General features: G+C 43.4%; 1 protein-coding gene across 6 annotated transcripts in view; it reads right to left on the reverse strand.

The window, feature by feature from the left end:
* Window positions 1–528: 528 nt before the first annotated feature.
* fam184ab (family with sequence similarity 184 member Ab) overlaps window positions 529–16,193 on the reverse strand; it is a 105,308-nt gene continuing 89,643 nt past the window's right edge. Inside the window, exons 14-19 of one of the 6 annotated variants that reach the window (XM_055872806.1) lie at window positions 13,444–13,628; window positions 11,869–12,015; window positions 9,078–9,201; window positions 8,570–8,674; window positions 7,504–7,715; window positions 529–1,052 (exon numbers count right to left, since the gene is read on the reverse strand). In XM_055872806.1, the coding sequence (XP_055728781.1) occupies window positions 971–1,052; window positions 7,504–7,715; window positions 8,570–8,674; window positions 9,078–9,201; window positions 11,869–12,015; window positions 13,444–13,628 (855 nt within the window). In that variant the 3' untranslated portion in view covers window positions 529–970. Of the gene's footprint in view, window positions 1,053–1,745; window positions 1,980–7,503; window positions 7,716–8,560; window positions 8,675–9,077; window positions 9,202–11,868; window positions 12,016–13,443; window positions 13,629–16,193 lie in introns of those variants that run through there. The other 5 variants (XM_055872808.1, XM_055872807.1, XM_055872810.1 and 2 more) reach the window with 5 other exon arrangements.

A 16,193-nucleotide genomic window follows, 5' to 3' on the forward strand; every position in this document is an offset into this window, starting at 1 on the left:
GTGTTGGAGTGTGCCGCTAGCAATATATATATATTTTTATTATTATAATTTATTGTGCCATCTGGTTTGCTTAATATAAGGAAATTGAAATGATTTATACTTTTACTTTTAATACTTAAGTATATTTAAAACCAAATACTTTGACTTACTCAAGTAGAAATTTACTGGGTGACTTTTAGTTGAGTCATTTTCTATTAAGTTATCTTTACTTTCACTCAAGTATGACAATTGAGTACTTTTTCTACCACTGGTCAAAACCGCCACAAGCAGGACCAGAGCCATTCAGTGCCCTCTACCGGCTCTGCCCACAGAGGTAAAACTCATGCATCACCTGTACACAGTTAATACCTGTACATACTATGACCTAAAACATTGTGAAACACAATCATAGAGTTTTTTTTATTTTTTTTATCCATGAACCTTATTAAATATTTTCTGCTGAAGTTGGGATTCTATGGCACATAGTACTGTTTTGTACAAATCATACATACATTGAAAGGCCCACATAATTGACAGCACACACATGAGTAAATGTCACAATAATCAGTATTTATTAGTTAAGCATACACAGTATAATATAAATATAAAATATGCAATTTATTTTTAAAATTGGTGAGACATCATTATATCTGTGTTGAGACAACCATACAAACAGTTTAGTTCTACCAAAATGTCTTATGCGGCTGTAACAAACTATCATTACAGTGCCATCCTAAAATAAGGTACAGAGAGAGGACAATTTACTGTATACTGTATTTAAAAAATGATAGCAGCATATGTACCACTCATTATAAACTGCAAAAAAGAAAAACGTCAAACATACTCATCGGCACTGTACAAACAAGGAACCCATTCACAGTGAAGTAATCAACAGAATGCAATGGAGTGGTTGATCATTAAATAATATATATATTTTTTTTTTAAAGTCTTTTTCGTTTCGTATGGTTGACATGCTCTCAAGTTGCAAAAATCAGAAGGTGAAGTACTGGGCGAACCATTCCTGGCGCTGGGGGTCGGGGGATCCTACGGGTGACTCCTCTGTCTCAGGAGGGCTACACAGGGGGGCACACACCACAACAGCAGCAAACAGTTATACAGGACATTATTGACTAAGAAATCCTTATTGCACCTCAGGGTTGAGAGTAGTTTTTATGCTTATGTTCTGTGTTTGAAGTCAGTGTAGTCATTCATCCAGTTCAGAGGATTTTATTGAGGCAGTATATCTATAGATTTGATTATCTGCTCTCGAGTGTAAATGCTTCCTCGAAAACAATAACATTTCTGTTGCAATAATCAGCCTTTAACCGTGTTAAGTTTGCTCATTTTCAAGAGAGCCTGTGGTTGTATTAACACAACCATTTCTGTTCTACATGATCATCCAACCATTGGGTTTAGTGAGATTGAATTACAACAAGACCATGTAGTTGTTCATCCTTGACTCAGGTCCTTAGGGGATTATGCTCTCTTGGTTATACAATGTGAATGCATCTATTAAAAATCCTGAATACCAAATAGTGTTTGTTCTCCTCATACTCTGTAGTTTCTGAAAAGCAAATCCAATGATAAGCCCAAGGAAAGAATGTTAGAGGGAAAATGTATTGAAAGACCACAAACTTGCCTATTGTGGTTTGTTCTATGCAGTCTACCCAAGATGTAACCTATTCAACCTAATGCATTTCACTGGGTTGCTGGCTTGACCATAGCCTTAGCATTGGAAATTCACAATAAACACCAACAAACCTCACTGTATTGTAATGTTACAGCTTTATTGCAAATAAAATAACCTTTGCTCTTTGCTTATAGCGCTGGATATCCTTCTGGTGCTTGTCTGGCTGACTGTCTGTCTGGATGACTTGCTGACTGACTGACTGACTGGTTGTCTGGTGTTTAGGCCCCTTCCTCAGTTTCTGTCCAGGGGTCTTAACCCGTTGACGGGCACCAGATGCCTCCTATCTAAGAAGGGCTTGACATCCGAGGGTCTGGAGAGCCAAAGGAGAGGAGAGGATGAGTGGGAGGAGAACTCTCAATGAAATGTCAGAACATACAGATATAATGAGAAGGCCTCTCCTCTCAACAACAACAGTGCACAAAGGGTTCAAGATTAACATCTCTGTGATATATGACTCATAACTTCATATTTCAGTTAATATTTGAGAAACACAAAAGGCAAGGAAATTGCAATATTGGGTCTGATAAAGAACTATGTAACTTAAGACACTTTCAAGTTTTAATTTCCTACCATGGCTATTTCCACAGTTGTCATGTCAAATAACAACCTCTAAACTTAAAGGTTGGATTTTACTGAACAAAAATATAAACGCAACATGTAAAGTGTTGGTCCCATGTTTCATGAGCTGAAATAAAAGATCCCCAAAATCTTTACATCCCTGTTAGTGAGTTTTTCTCCTTTGCCAAGAGAATCCATCCAACTGACTGGTGTGGCATATAAAGAAGCTGATTAAACAGCATGATCATTACACAGGTGCACCTTGTGCTAGGGACAATAAAAGGCCACTCTAAAATGTGAAGTTTTGTCACAACATAATGGCACAGATGTCTCAAGTTGAGGGAGCGTGCAATTGGCATGCTGACTGCAGGAATGTCCACCTGAGCTGTTGCCAGATCATTTAATATACATTTTTCTACTATAAAACACCTCTAACATCATTTTAGAGAATATGGCAGTACTCCCAACCAGCCTCACAACCGCAGACCACGTTTAACCACGCCAGCCCAGGACCACCACATCCGGCTTTTTCACCTGCTGTATCATCTGAGACCAGCCACCCAGACAGCTGATTAAACTAATGAATATTTCTGTCTGTAATAAACCCCTTTTGTGGGGAAAAACTCCTGATTGGCTGGGCCTTGCTCCCCAGTGAGTGGGCCTTGCTCCCAAGTGGTTGGGCCTATGCCCTCCCAGGCCCACTCATGGCTGCACCCCTGCCCAGTCATGGGAAATCAATAAATTAGGGCCTAATGAATTCATTTCAATGGATCACTAGTCACCTTAAACAATGCCACTTTAATAATGTTAACATATCTTATGTAACAGTTGTAACTTTACGTCGTCCCCTCGCCCCGACACGGGCGCGAACCAGGGACCCTCTGCACACATCAACAACAGTCAACCACGAAGCGTCGTTACCCATCGCTCCACAAAAGCCGCGGCTCTTGCAGAGCAAGGGGAAACCCTACTTAATTCTCAGAGCAAGCGACGTAACTGATTGAAATGCTACTAGCGCATACCCGCTAACTAGCTAGCCATTTCACATCCGTTACACTCACCCCCCTTTCAACCTCCTCCTTTTCCGCAGCAACCAGTGATCCGGGTCAACAGCATCAATGTAACAGTTGTAACTTTACGTCGTCCCCTCGCCCCGACACGGGCGCGAACCAGGGACCTTCTGCACACATCAACAACGGTCGCCCACGAAGCGTCGTTACCCATCGCTCCACAAAAGCCACGGCTCTTGCAGAGCAAGGGGAAACCCTACTTAATTCTCAGAGCAAGTGACGTAACTGATTGAAATGCCACTAGCGCGTACCCGCTAACTAGCTAGCCATTTCACATCCGTTACACTTACACTACCCATCTCATATGTAAACTCAGCAACAACAAAAAGAAACATACCTTTTTCAGGACCCTGTCTTTCAAAGATAATTCGTAAAAATCCAAATAACTTCATAGATCTTCATTGTAAAGGGTTAAAACACTGTTTCCCATGCTTGTTCAGTGAACCATAAACAATTAATGAACATGCTCCTGAGGAACGGTCGTTAAGACACGAACAGCTTACAGACGGTAGGCAATTAAGGTCACAATTATAAAAACTCAGGACACTAAAGAGGCCTTTCTACTGACTCTGAAAAACACCAAAGGAAAGATGCCCAGGGTCCCTGCTCATCTGTGTGAACGTGCCTTAGGCATGCTGCAAGGAGGCATGAGGACTGCAGATGGGGCCAGGGCAATAAATTGCAATGTCCGTACTGTGAGGACAGCGTTACAGGGAGACAGGACGGACAGCTGATTGTCCTCGCAGTGGTAGAACACGTGTAACAACACCTGCACAGGATCGGTACAACCGAACATCACACCTGTGGGACAGGTACAGGACGGCAACAACAACTGCCCGAGTTACACCAGGAACGCACAATCCCTCCATCAGTGCTCAGACTGTCCGCAATAGGCTGAGAGAGGCTGGACTGAGGGCTTGTAGGCCTGTTGTAAGGCATGTCCTCTCAAGACATCACCGACAACAACGTTGCCTATGGGCACAAGCCTACCATCACTTGACCAGACAGGACTGGCAAAAAGTGCTATTCTCCGACGAGTCACGGTTTTGTCTCACCTGGGGTGATGGTCGGATTCGCCTTTATCGTCAAAGGAATGAGTGTTACACCGAGGCCTGTACTCTGGAGCGGGATCGATTTGGAGGTGGAGGGTCCGTCATGGTCTGGGGCGGTGTGTCACAGCATCATTGAACTGAGCTTGTTGTCATTGCAGGTAATCTCAATGCTGTGTTACAGGGAAGACATCCTCCTCCCTCATGTGGTACCCTTCCTGCAGGCTCATCCTGACATGACCCTCCAGCATAACAATGCCACCAGCCATACTGCTCGTTCTGTGCGTGATTTCCTGCAAGACAGGAATGTCAGTGTCCTGCCATGGCCAGTGAAGAGCCCGGATCTCAATCCCATTGAGCACTTCTGGGACCTGTTGGATTGGAGGGTGAGGGCATTCCCCCCAGAAATGTCCGGAAACTTGCAGGTGCCTCGGCGGAAGAGTGGGGTAACATCTCACAGCAAGAACTGGCAGATCTGGTGCAGTCCATGAGGAGGAGATGCACTGCAGTACTTAATGCAGCTGGTGGCCACACCAGATACTGACAGTTACTTTTGATTTTGACCCCCGTTTGTTCAGGGACACATTATTCCATTTCTGTTAGTCACATGTCTGTGGAACTTCTTCAGTTTATGTCTCAGTTGTTGAATCTTATGTTCATACAAATATTTACACATGTTAAGTTTGCTGAAAATAAACGCAGTTGACAGTGAGAGGACATTTCTTTTTTTGCTGAGTTTATATACTGTACCTTATGCCATCTATTGCACCTTGCCTATGACGCTCGGCCATCGCTCATCTATATATGTACATATTCTTATTCACCCCTTTAGATGTGTGTATTAGGTAGTTGTTGGGAATTGTTAGATTACTTAGATTTTACTGTACTGTCGGAACTAGAAGCACAAGCATTTCGCTACACTTGCATTAACATCTGCTAACCATGTGTATGTGACCAATGCAATTTGATTAGATTTTGATTTGATTTCGTTATATGAACTGTAAAACTATTGAAATTGTTGCATGTTGCATTTATATTTTTGTTCAGTATATTATCATGACCAGATGATACAAGACAAATTATTAAACACAGTCTGCACTCGGTACTCATTCTGCACTGCACAAACTGTACTGCTCTGACTGAGCTAAACATGTCTGAAGTTTTCAATTAACGACAGGTGGCCTCTTCATCCTGTGCAGAACTGTTTATGTCTCTGAAAACTATCCTAAAATATCTCCTCTGCAATCATTCTCTCCTCAGTCTCAGTAGTCTCCATTGCAGCAAATCCAACGTAATGCTGAATTGAACATGCATTCTGATCTGTTAATCACCAAATCCAGATCTAGGGAACACCTGGGCTGAGACAGACAGGGCTGACTTCAACAACATCAGAAGCTAAAAGCAGAGAAATAGCATAAGCATGCATACTAGTGTTTTCCATAGAGAAAACTAAATTAGGTATGCAAATGTATATGTATGCAATTTCTATTGGTACAAATTTGCTGGTGAGCTGAATTAAGAAGTCTTATTGATCTAGGCATCTTCTCCAAGTACTAAAAAACATTTATATTCTGGTATAGGCCTCCTGAATCGAAATTGGGCAGCATTTAAAGGACACTGCATGCACAGAGATAGAAGCAGCTTTATATAATCTGAAAACAGATGTATAATACAGAGCATCATAAGTGTGGTATGTGCTGCAGTAGAGAGGTACTGTATGTTGGGGTGCATTTGTTTCTTAGTGGAAACAGGGTCACCTTGACAGGGGCTGAGACAGACAGGCCGTGTGTGTGATGCAGTGATGGGAGAGTCCCATGACAATGGAGGGCAGCCCCGCACAAATCTGCCACGCTGACTCATCTGCAACTTACTTACATACAGAGCAGCATGCAGCAAGAGGAACCCAAAGCACAGAGAGGCACACAGATGGATAACAAGTGCATCAATAGGCAGAAACCTAAGTACCGGATGAGTGCAGACACACAAGCTAGTACAACACATGCACAAGAGAGTATCACATTCACATGTGTGCTTGTTACACATGTGCAGAATGATAGCTGGAAACACAACGAGCAAAGCAATGCCAAGGCACGAGAGAGAGAGAGGTTTGTTGATGAGAAGACTGTTGTTGTTGTTATCGAAGGCTTCACACATCACCACACAGAACTGTACATGGTGAGAAAAAAAATATCAACAATCTATATTACACAATCAGATTTTCCTCATATACAAATCAAACAATTGCACATCAATGTGGACAACAAAGTGCAGTAAGTGCAGCATGCCTGGAGGCCGATGAGGATGAGGTGGTTTAACAGAACAACAACACATCACTCAATGAGAAAAATACAAAGACACAAAGAGACGCAACTGCTAGCAGGAACACTTATGCTAACATGTTAAGAGTGACGGTGGGGTGTACACATGCTCCTTTTGCATTCCAATGCCATTTTCAAAGTCTCATGTATTGCATGGGGCTTTAGAATAATATAGTAAAGTGTTCATACATCTCCTGGAGTGTGTGTAGGTTCAGATGGAATATCCCTTTGTGTGTTTGAAAAGAAACCGTCAAGTAAAGCCAATGACTTCCTGGTTTACAGTAAAGATAAGTTGACAATGAAGTGGGGGGAGAAATTGTGGGAGCTCTCCCTCTCTCCAAAAGCCAAATCTCTGGGGACACAATCAAAGCCTCGCAAAAACTGCAGGCAAAGACAAAAGCCATCATGTCCTTCAAATAGAATAGCAATCAAGAGGGAATCCTGGGATGAACCCCTCAGCCTGTTGGCAACAGGCAGCAGGCAACTTAATCTATTATTCAAGGTAATTACACTTTCAGACTGGAGTGTTTTTTTTATTTTTTAAAAACCGTAATTCCTGATTTGACGCTGTTCTGTTTCATCAGAGCGAAGTCTGAGAGAGAGAGGGGGGAAGAACATCAACATCCTCCAGTGAGGGTAACATTGAGAAGTTTCTTTCAAAGACTGAAGCCCATCAGAAAGGGATATGGCAGCTGACTGGAGAGGTTTGTATGAAAGCCGCCTATCTGCAGCTGTATGGGCCAAGGGTCAGGGCAATGTCTGTGTGTCAGTGTGCTTGACCCTGGGCCTGCCCATGGCGCAGACCGAGGCGTCAGCGGCGAGGGAGGGGCGGCGCTCACCTCATGAATTTCTTGGGCTCTGTCGGAGGGGTCGGTGGGGGCAGAGGTTTGCTAGTGTTGAGGTCAAGGTGGTGAATGGGGGAGTTGGGGATAGGCTCTAAGCGGTTGGGCTGGGGTTGCCCGCTCCCCGTCCCTGTTCCTGCTGCCTCCAGAGCCCTGAGGTTTGGAGAGCTGCTGAATCGGTTTGCTGATTTGTCATTCTTTCTCTTTTGCTACACAGAGGGACAAAAACACAAAGAAACGGAAATAGGGAGAACTAGTCCAATGAAGAAAAAAAAAACTTGTGTATATACTGTATATTTATACATCTATATATTTCTCATTCTCAGAGGATTTATGTGGATGGAGGCTTTCTGAAAGTCAAGCTCGTACCACTCAACTAGCGAAGGAACAGTCACTCTAATATGCTAATTAAGATGAGAAAAAAGTATCACATGAAGAGGCTACAGAAAGTTCACACTAACAAAGAATGGCTTGGAAAGCAAAGGAGAACTGGATGCCTGAACAGTGAGATAACAGACACACACACTGACTACCCCCCCCCCCCCCCCCCCCCCCACACACACACACACAAAAACAAATGTACACACACACAAACTATATGTAACATTAAACCAAAATATCGGAAGTTATAGAACTTGAAATGGAGTCAACAGTTACATATTGACCATGCAGAGTGATCCATTCAACTGGGAGACAGGGGGTTGCTGCATTGGAATGGGACACAACTTCTCTCCACTAAGGGATGGAATGGTTCCAATGGAAATCAAGACTAAGGATATGTGGAAAGGCAACTTAAAATCTCCACTTCAACCATTTTCTACAATGAGGTACAGGCTAGTGGTTTAGGCTTGTAACGATCGGGATGGTTCCCTAAGGGTTTCAAATTGTCACCTGACGCTTTTGGTCTTCACAAAGAGTCAAAGATTAGTTCAGATAAGCTATTTGGCTCTAATCAACTGGCAGGGTATATACTATAAGACGAGGTAATGCACATGGTCAGTGTTAGTCCCCTGTCTGTCTGTCTGTCTGTGTGTGGTGTGTTAGTGTGCAGCGGTCAGCTCACCTTGATGAGGGGATTTATTACTCCCACGTTGGGACTGGTGTTGAACACTTTGTTGAAGTTGGTCTCTCTGTTCACCAATTCCAGCTGGTAGAACTTTTTGTCATCCTGCACGTCAACAGAAAGACTTCAGTTAGGTCATGGTGCTCTGGGTTATTGATGGAGCATCAATACTCTAATTAACACACTCTAATTAAATGTCATTCGTGGGCTTAAATACCAGTACCGTGTGACACAACCCGCAAAAGTCACAGGGTTTCTAGCCAAGCTCTAGTGCTATAGATACAGTATACTGAATAGCGGTCTACAATACATTGTTGGGACTCAATGGCTGTAAAATACTGGAGTCTACTGCTGCTGAATGAGAAATCTTAATCACGCAAGGCAACAGCACTCTGTAGTCTGGTCTACTATTGATTGGAGGTAGACAGGCATGCAGGCTCCATGTCTAGGATTGTTGGGTAAAACCACACAAGGGCATCCTGTAAGCCATCTTGTACTGTGTACATACACTTACCACCAGCTTCTTAACGAGGGACTCCCTCTCAGTCACCATGTCCTTTAGCTCAGCGATCACCTGCAAGTCCTCAGGCCGGCTCTCCCTGTTCCGGAACTTATCCTCCGTGCCCTCCAACCTGGGGAGAGGAGGGGGCCATTAGGGCTCTGACATATCACAGTTTCCTCACAACACAGTGTGAAACAGGTAACATTGTGGAAACAACGTTTTGTTTGTGTAACATGATGATCAAAGTGCCTTGGATCAGCATGGGGATATGAGCATACACTGAGGGAGCATGTTTTGAAAGCTTCCCTTCCATCATCTGCAGATCAATACTAAAGCATTAGCTCTTAACTCTCCTACCTTTAATCTCAGAATCAGAAAGCCTATTAGTGCTTGTGTATTACTATGATCAAAACACGAGAAACATTACATGTTATTCTGAATTCCAATTAAACTTCTCAACAAATAACGAGCGCTCTTTAGAAGAGTACTTATCAGTGATCAAAGCCATCTGCCTCTCCACAGTTTGTGCTGCCTTTAATTTGAGATTGATGACTTTAATATGCCGAGATATTCCTCGTGCTCGAAACAAGCATCCATCATGTCGAGTTTGGCATGACGTCCTCACCACTACAGATGTGGAATGACAAGTGATACCAAACTCTCCATCAAACTCAGACGCAAGACAGGGACAGGGACACACTTGAATTAGAGGGAGTGTATTGGATATCATGATAATTGCTTCTGTCACGCTGCTATGCATCAGGGATCCGTTCATTTGTTGCTTAATTGACAGAAACAGCATCTACTACACTTTACTTCAGTGTCACGTTTCACTACATACTCATATGCATCCCTACACATGCTCCAAACATAAACAATGTGAAACCAACATGTTGCTGCAATGCAGCCTGGGAGGCTGGTGCTGGCTTGCTTTTTTTAATAAATATCGTTATCAGTGTTGGGGAAGCTATTCTGAAAATATAGTTTACCAAACTACCAATTACTTCACAGTGAAAGATGTTAGCTACACTAAAGCTACCCTTAAGAAAATATAGTTGACTTAACTAAAGTTACTTTGAAAAAGTAGTTCGCTACATCCAAACTACTGCGTGATAAATTATCATGTCTAAATCTGATGTCATAGACTACAAATTGCAAGAAAGGTTCACTCTGGAGTCAATTGTTAATAGAATGTGTAATTTATCTTATTTAACACAAAAACAATGTTTCAAGTCAGAATTAGGCAGGGCTGATGCCGAAAAAGAAAGGAAAGTATTGCTTACTTCACCCATATTTTATTTTAGACAAAAAAGTAGTGTGTAGTTCCAGTAGTTAGCTACACCGCTACATGGTAAAAAACGTTATTTACTACTGAAAACACTACCTAGATTAGAATTTAGTTCAACTACCACCAAGCTACTGCAAAATGTAGTTAAATTACTAGTTGAACTACATGTAGTTCACTACTCCCCAACACTGCTCATCATCACACTCCACTCAACTCTCCAGCGACATCACTCAAAACAGATGTAACTAACAGCTAGGAAGCACTAAAACGAACAACAACCAATCAGACAACAAACTTGTGTTGGTTCCCATGGGTTTAACCAATAGGAGATGAAATGAGATAAAATATTCATAGAGCTTAAATGGCCAGGGACCGGCTTTGGGGAACGAGGCTGCCAAGGTGATTAATTGGGGAGGGGACAGGGGCTGTTGTTAAAATAGATTTGTTATGTGCTTAATTAGCAGGCAGTAAATTGTCGACCTCAAGGTAAGGCCTTGGAAACTAGTCAGAAAATTGAGAATGACAGGGGCTTGGACCTTGTTGGTTTTAGAAAGGTTAGCAACAGACACACCTGTGTAAGGCTAATGTGAACAATTTTTACAGGATTGTACTGGATTCTGTCAGTCAAATTTACTTGAGGAACATGCACAAATAATGACGTATGCTTCACTAGCATTTCATTTTGAAAGGTGTGATTGAGCCATGAGACGATTTGGTGGAGGGCATCACAAATCCTCTCTCTGCAGTAGCTGGCTTTGTGTCTAGATGGTGCTCTCATTCACATGAAACTAAATGAGGTCACTCCCCAGTCCCAGGATCCTGTATATCTGTTCCATCTAACTCTCTCACTCTTCTCCCTCCTTCTCTCTCTCTCTCGTATCCCAAACATATTTCTTACAGAGAAAGCTGCCTGTTATCCCTATAATCATTACAGTACATCTCCTTGGATCTATTCAGAGTAGATTGCAGGGGATTTCTATGTCTATGGTCGTATTTTCTGGTGTGTGCTGTTTGTGTACAGTACTGTGGTGTCTTGAAAGCTAGGGGACCTGCACACCTAGCTGGAGGTTTATCCCAAGTAGGACACTGCTGCTGATAGACAGTGTGTGTTTGTGTGGGAATGTGCGTGCGTGCGTGCGTGCGTGCGCATGCGGTTTGGGATTGAGGACACAGTCACCTCCATGCAGCACAGTGGAAAACAAAACAGGTCTGTCAGATCTCTCATTAAAGGGAAGGACCTTCCCAATGGGCCATATTCACCTCCGGAGATCATGTGCAGCCACCCGCTCTCCCCTCATGAATCCATCCATCCCTCCAACCCTCCCTCCCAATCCTTCCTTCCTCCTTCCATCCATTCCTGTATCTGTGTGGGACACTCACCTCTTCAGCCTGTGCTCTGCCAGGGACTGTGGCCTTTCATCGTCTGCCAGGGCTTTATATAACCACACTATCACATATGCTCTCACAGTGAGTGCTATATCAACTACATACTGGATGTACTGTACGTACAGTACTTGCAGAGCAGAGATCTTGTCTTTGAGGAGCTCCTGGGCCTTGTTGAAGTCACACAGCATGTTCTGAGTCTCTCTGTTGTGCATTGCGTTCATCTCAGCCATCTCTCGCTCGTGTTTCTTCGACAGGTCCTGTTCATGAGCCCTGAGAAGAGACCAGATCATTAAAACCCATTCAGATCACGTCTTTATACATCTCTCCAGCTCTGAGGTACAGTCTCCCATGTAGAGTTGTTACAGTATCCCAACTCAGTATCCCAACTCAGTATCCCAACTCAGTATCCCAACTTGGCAGAATTACCACAGACATTTATTTTGATTCTGCTGGCGCCATTACAATTTCCTTCATCTTTGACTTTCCTTCTTTTTTTGTTGCCAAGAAAGACATATATAATTTATAGCAGGAGGCTCTGGAGGAGAGATATCACTGTTTCGCCATAAGTGGAAAACACTCTTCTCTATTTACTTATTGATTTATTTTGATGTGGGACAGATAGACAGGACTCTTCCAAGGCATTACACCAGCTGATTGAAATTCCCTGCAAATTCTCTCCCTCTCTCCCCTCAGTAGACTACATGGCAGTGTTGCTCACGCAGAGCTACTGCAGTCAGAGAGAGAGGCAGAGCACGAGGAGTGCAGAGGAATACGTTTGCCTCTCCCTGAGTAACGCTCCCTGAGGGACACAAATCTTTTCCAATTTATTTATTTTTATCTCAGGAAACTAGGATTCGCCAGCGTGTTACATAATTGGAAGTGAAAGGTGCTCCGCAAGGGGCCTGGAATCCTACCAGTGATATGTGTTGTTGACGCCACATATATACACACACACACACCACATACACACACACACACTAACCTCATGCGCTTGATTATCTCTAGCTCTAAAAAAGCATCAGCCTCCATTTTTGATTCATCACCAAACAGGCCTTCAATTCTAATGAGAGAGCCTGCTGTTCGTTCCATCCAGGCCTCAGACCACATTATTAATTAATATAAGAGTGAATTATTCATATCAGCCTGTGGGAAAAGCATGATAGATTATATTCAGGCCTTGCCCCAAATAACCCTGACTTTCATATTTTCTTATACATTTATTTGACCATTAAACTACAGGAGAAAAACAAATGTCAAAGAGACCAAGTCATCAAAGGGAATAACAGTGCACAAAACACGACTTCCAGAAGGGAGAGGCAAATTGGCCTCCTCTCTTTCTCTTGCCAGTATCCTTCAAATGTAATCTAACTCAAAAACAATGCCAGCACTGCCAATGGCCACCAACTGTCACGTCTAAACAAGAGGAATTCACACAACTGAACTTGTCGTGTTGTGATTCACCAGTCATCTGAACTAAACGTGTTAAAAACCTTCATCGTGGCCATATTAAAACGAGGTACAGGCATTCACCTGCAGAAATAGCCTACAGAGACTCACCTAATTAAGTTTGGCAACGCACCAGAACAGCTTTACTGTAGATGACCTGTTATTGTGTCAACCCTCCTGTGTGTCACCCCATAATGCCCTGTGGTAGGATCACGACCCTGCCCTCCCCTCCTGCACTCTCCTCCAGCCCACCTGATCTGCTGGTTGGCCTCGCTGCGGATCTTCAGCACCTCCTTGCCCTTGAGCTCCAGCTCCTTGGTGAGTGTGTTGATGTTCTCGTTCAGTGTGTGAATCTCGTGGTCCAGCTGAGCAATGTGGTTCTTCCTCCTTACCACCTCCTCCTGCAGGTCCGAGATCCGGCCCAGCAACTCCCTCTCCTGAACGGGGAAAAGGCAGACATACGACGGCACAAAGGAACACACACACATTTATATGCAAACAAAAACAAGAACATTTGATCCCACTGGCGTGTGCTGCTGTGCTGTCCTTGTATTTCCAGGGGGTACTGTGATACTTTCTGACACCATCTTTACAGTGCCATGGATGCTACATCATAATACGTGAGCACACTCACATGCCATGGCATCCCTCTGCCTCTCTCAGAACTAAATGTGGACTTCACTGAACACGTCTGTTGGGAGGTTGATAATATTGATGCTGAATAGATCTACTGATAAATAAAGTGCTGATTGTGCAGCTTGTATTTGTTTATAGTTAGTACGAGTTACAACAACGTGTTAGAGGACTGTTAGATCACCTGGAAAAGATTGCATCACAGGAAAAGGGCATTACATTTTTTTTATTAACCTTTATTTAACTAGGCAAGTCAGTTAAGAACAAATTATTATTTACAATGACGGCCTACCCCGGCCAAACCTGGACGACGCTGGACCAATTGTGCGCCGTCCTATGGGACTCCCAATCACGGGCCAGATGTGATGCAGCCTGGATTCGAACCAGGTACAGGGTCAATTGTACTGAAAACATATCGGAAAACATTCCCTAGAATACATGTATTTAGTCAATTGTTCAGTATGTAATAGGGACAACGCTGCCATCTGAATCTAGACTACTCTAGGATATTATCACTCTCTTTCCCAAAGTTACGTAACAGTTAACTCACCAGGCTGATATACCAAATGCAAACATCTCCTTTTGCCCAGGCAGGAATACATGCAACTACCTGATTTGACTGGAGCTAGAAGTAAAGCCATGGTGTAGATGTATCATGCTTTGCTTGGCTCAAGGGTCATTTCCCACTTCGGCAACAGCACCTCTTTTAGAAGTCTCTCCCTCTCTAAAAGAGACATCTAGCTAACAGTTCACGCAGCATACCGTCAAGCCAAACACTGGAATTATAAAGTTAATGGCTCTTGTGTAATCATATTACAATTTTTTTTATTTTTTTTATTTTTTTTACTGTTATTTTACCAGGTAAGTTGACTGAGAACACGTTCTCATTTGCAGCAACGACCTGGGGAATAGTTACAGGGGAGAGGAGGGGAATGAATGAGCCAATTGTAAACTGGGGATTATTAGGTGACCATGATGGTTTGAGGGCAATCAAATCTGCAATCTGCATGTATTAACTTTGAATTCCTGTAAATATAATTTCATGCCAGCAGATTATTGTGATAACAGTATTCTAGTTATTCATGTGTAGGCCACTGCAGGGGGCAGGTTTTAGGAGACTGGCTCTCTCTCCTCCATAGAAGATAATTTCTCCATCCTCTGCTTAACAGAAATTCACTGTGACATTTCTGCTGCCTTCCAATCTCCCCAGTGGATACCTGTTTGGCTTGGAGGCACACATGATTGCCATGTCTCTGCATGGTTGGGTTGTGGATTTCCACAAGGACAGGTCTAGAGGCAGACATTGCCAGCAGTGGAGAACAGAGTTAAATGGCTAAACATCAGTGTGGGAGAAGAGAGTTTGTAGCTAGGTTGTAATTGGCGCTTGACCCTATATTTGTGTAGGCTGTGGCTGGTTAGGAAAGTGTGTGTGTGTTTGTGTGTGTGTCCATTCATGTGAATGTGTGTGCACGCAGGCGTGTGCGTGTCCATGTGTGTGTGTGTGGGTGGGCTGTGAAGTGAGACAGTGGTGACAGCTCTATTAGCAGCACTGAGACTCACAGTGAGGACACTCACGCTGCAACGTGCCTGAGGGCCAGTGTAAATACCACGAACTCTGTCACGATGACACTATAGAATAGCAATATTCATTGTCCATACATAGATGGGAATTCTGTTGGAGAGCAAATTCTATGGTGGAACCATTCGAGCAGCACTCCTCAAAATCAGCCCCTTCTGTAGGTGGAACTTTTCCAGGTCAAAGGAAGCATCAAAGCCTTTGGATAAAATGTCACAGGAACAAAATATCAGTTTTTAAAAGCTTCTTCTGAGGGACTGGTGGGAAGTTGGTAGATGGAGTTCCCACCTCCAATAATCACCACATTTGATCTCTTATCTTTAACAAAAAATATATGAAAAATGTAATTACTGTGGCTGGCTGAGAGTTATTTTGACAGTATTGTGAATGGAGGTGGGTAGAGGGCACAGTACAGTGGTCTGGGAATAGACAGGTCTCAGCGAGGAGCTGATTAGAAGACAAGTCTACTCTCTGAGCCCCAGCTCTCTCTCTCTCTCTCTCTCTCTCTCTCTCTCTCTCTCTCCTCTCTCTCTCTCTCTCTCTCTCTCTCCTCTCTCTCTCTCTCTCTCTCTCTCCTCTCTCTCTCTCTCTCTCTCTCTCTCTCTCTCTCTCTCTCTCTCTCTCTCTCTCTCTCTCTCTCTCTCTCTCTCTCTCTCTCCTCTCTCTCTCTCTCTCTCTCTCTCTCTCTCTCTCTCTCTCTCTCTCTCTCTCTCCTCTCTCTCTCTCTCTCATCTCTCTCTCTCTCTCTCTCTCTCTCTCTCTCTCTCTCTCTCTCTCTCTCTCTCTCTCTCTC

This window comes from Salvelinus fontinalis, chromosome 20 (genome assembly GCF_029448725.1).
Source record: "Salvelinus fontinalis isolate EN_2023a chromosome 20, ASM2944872v1, whole genome shotgun sequence".
Lineage (NCBI taxonomy): Eukaryota > Metazoa > Chordata > Actinopteri > Salmoniformes > Salmonidae > Salvelinus > Salvelinus fontinalis.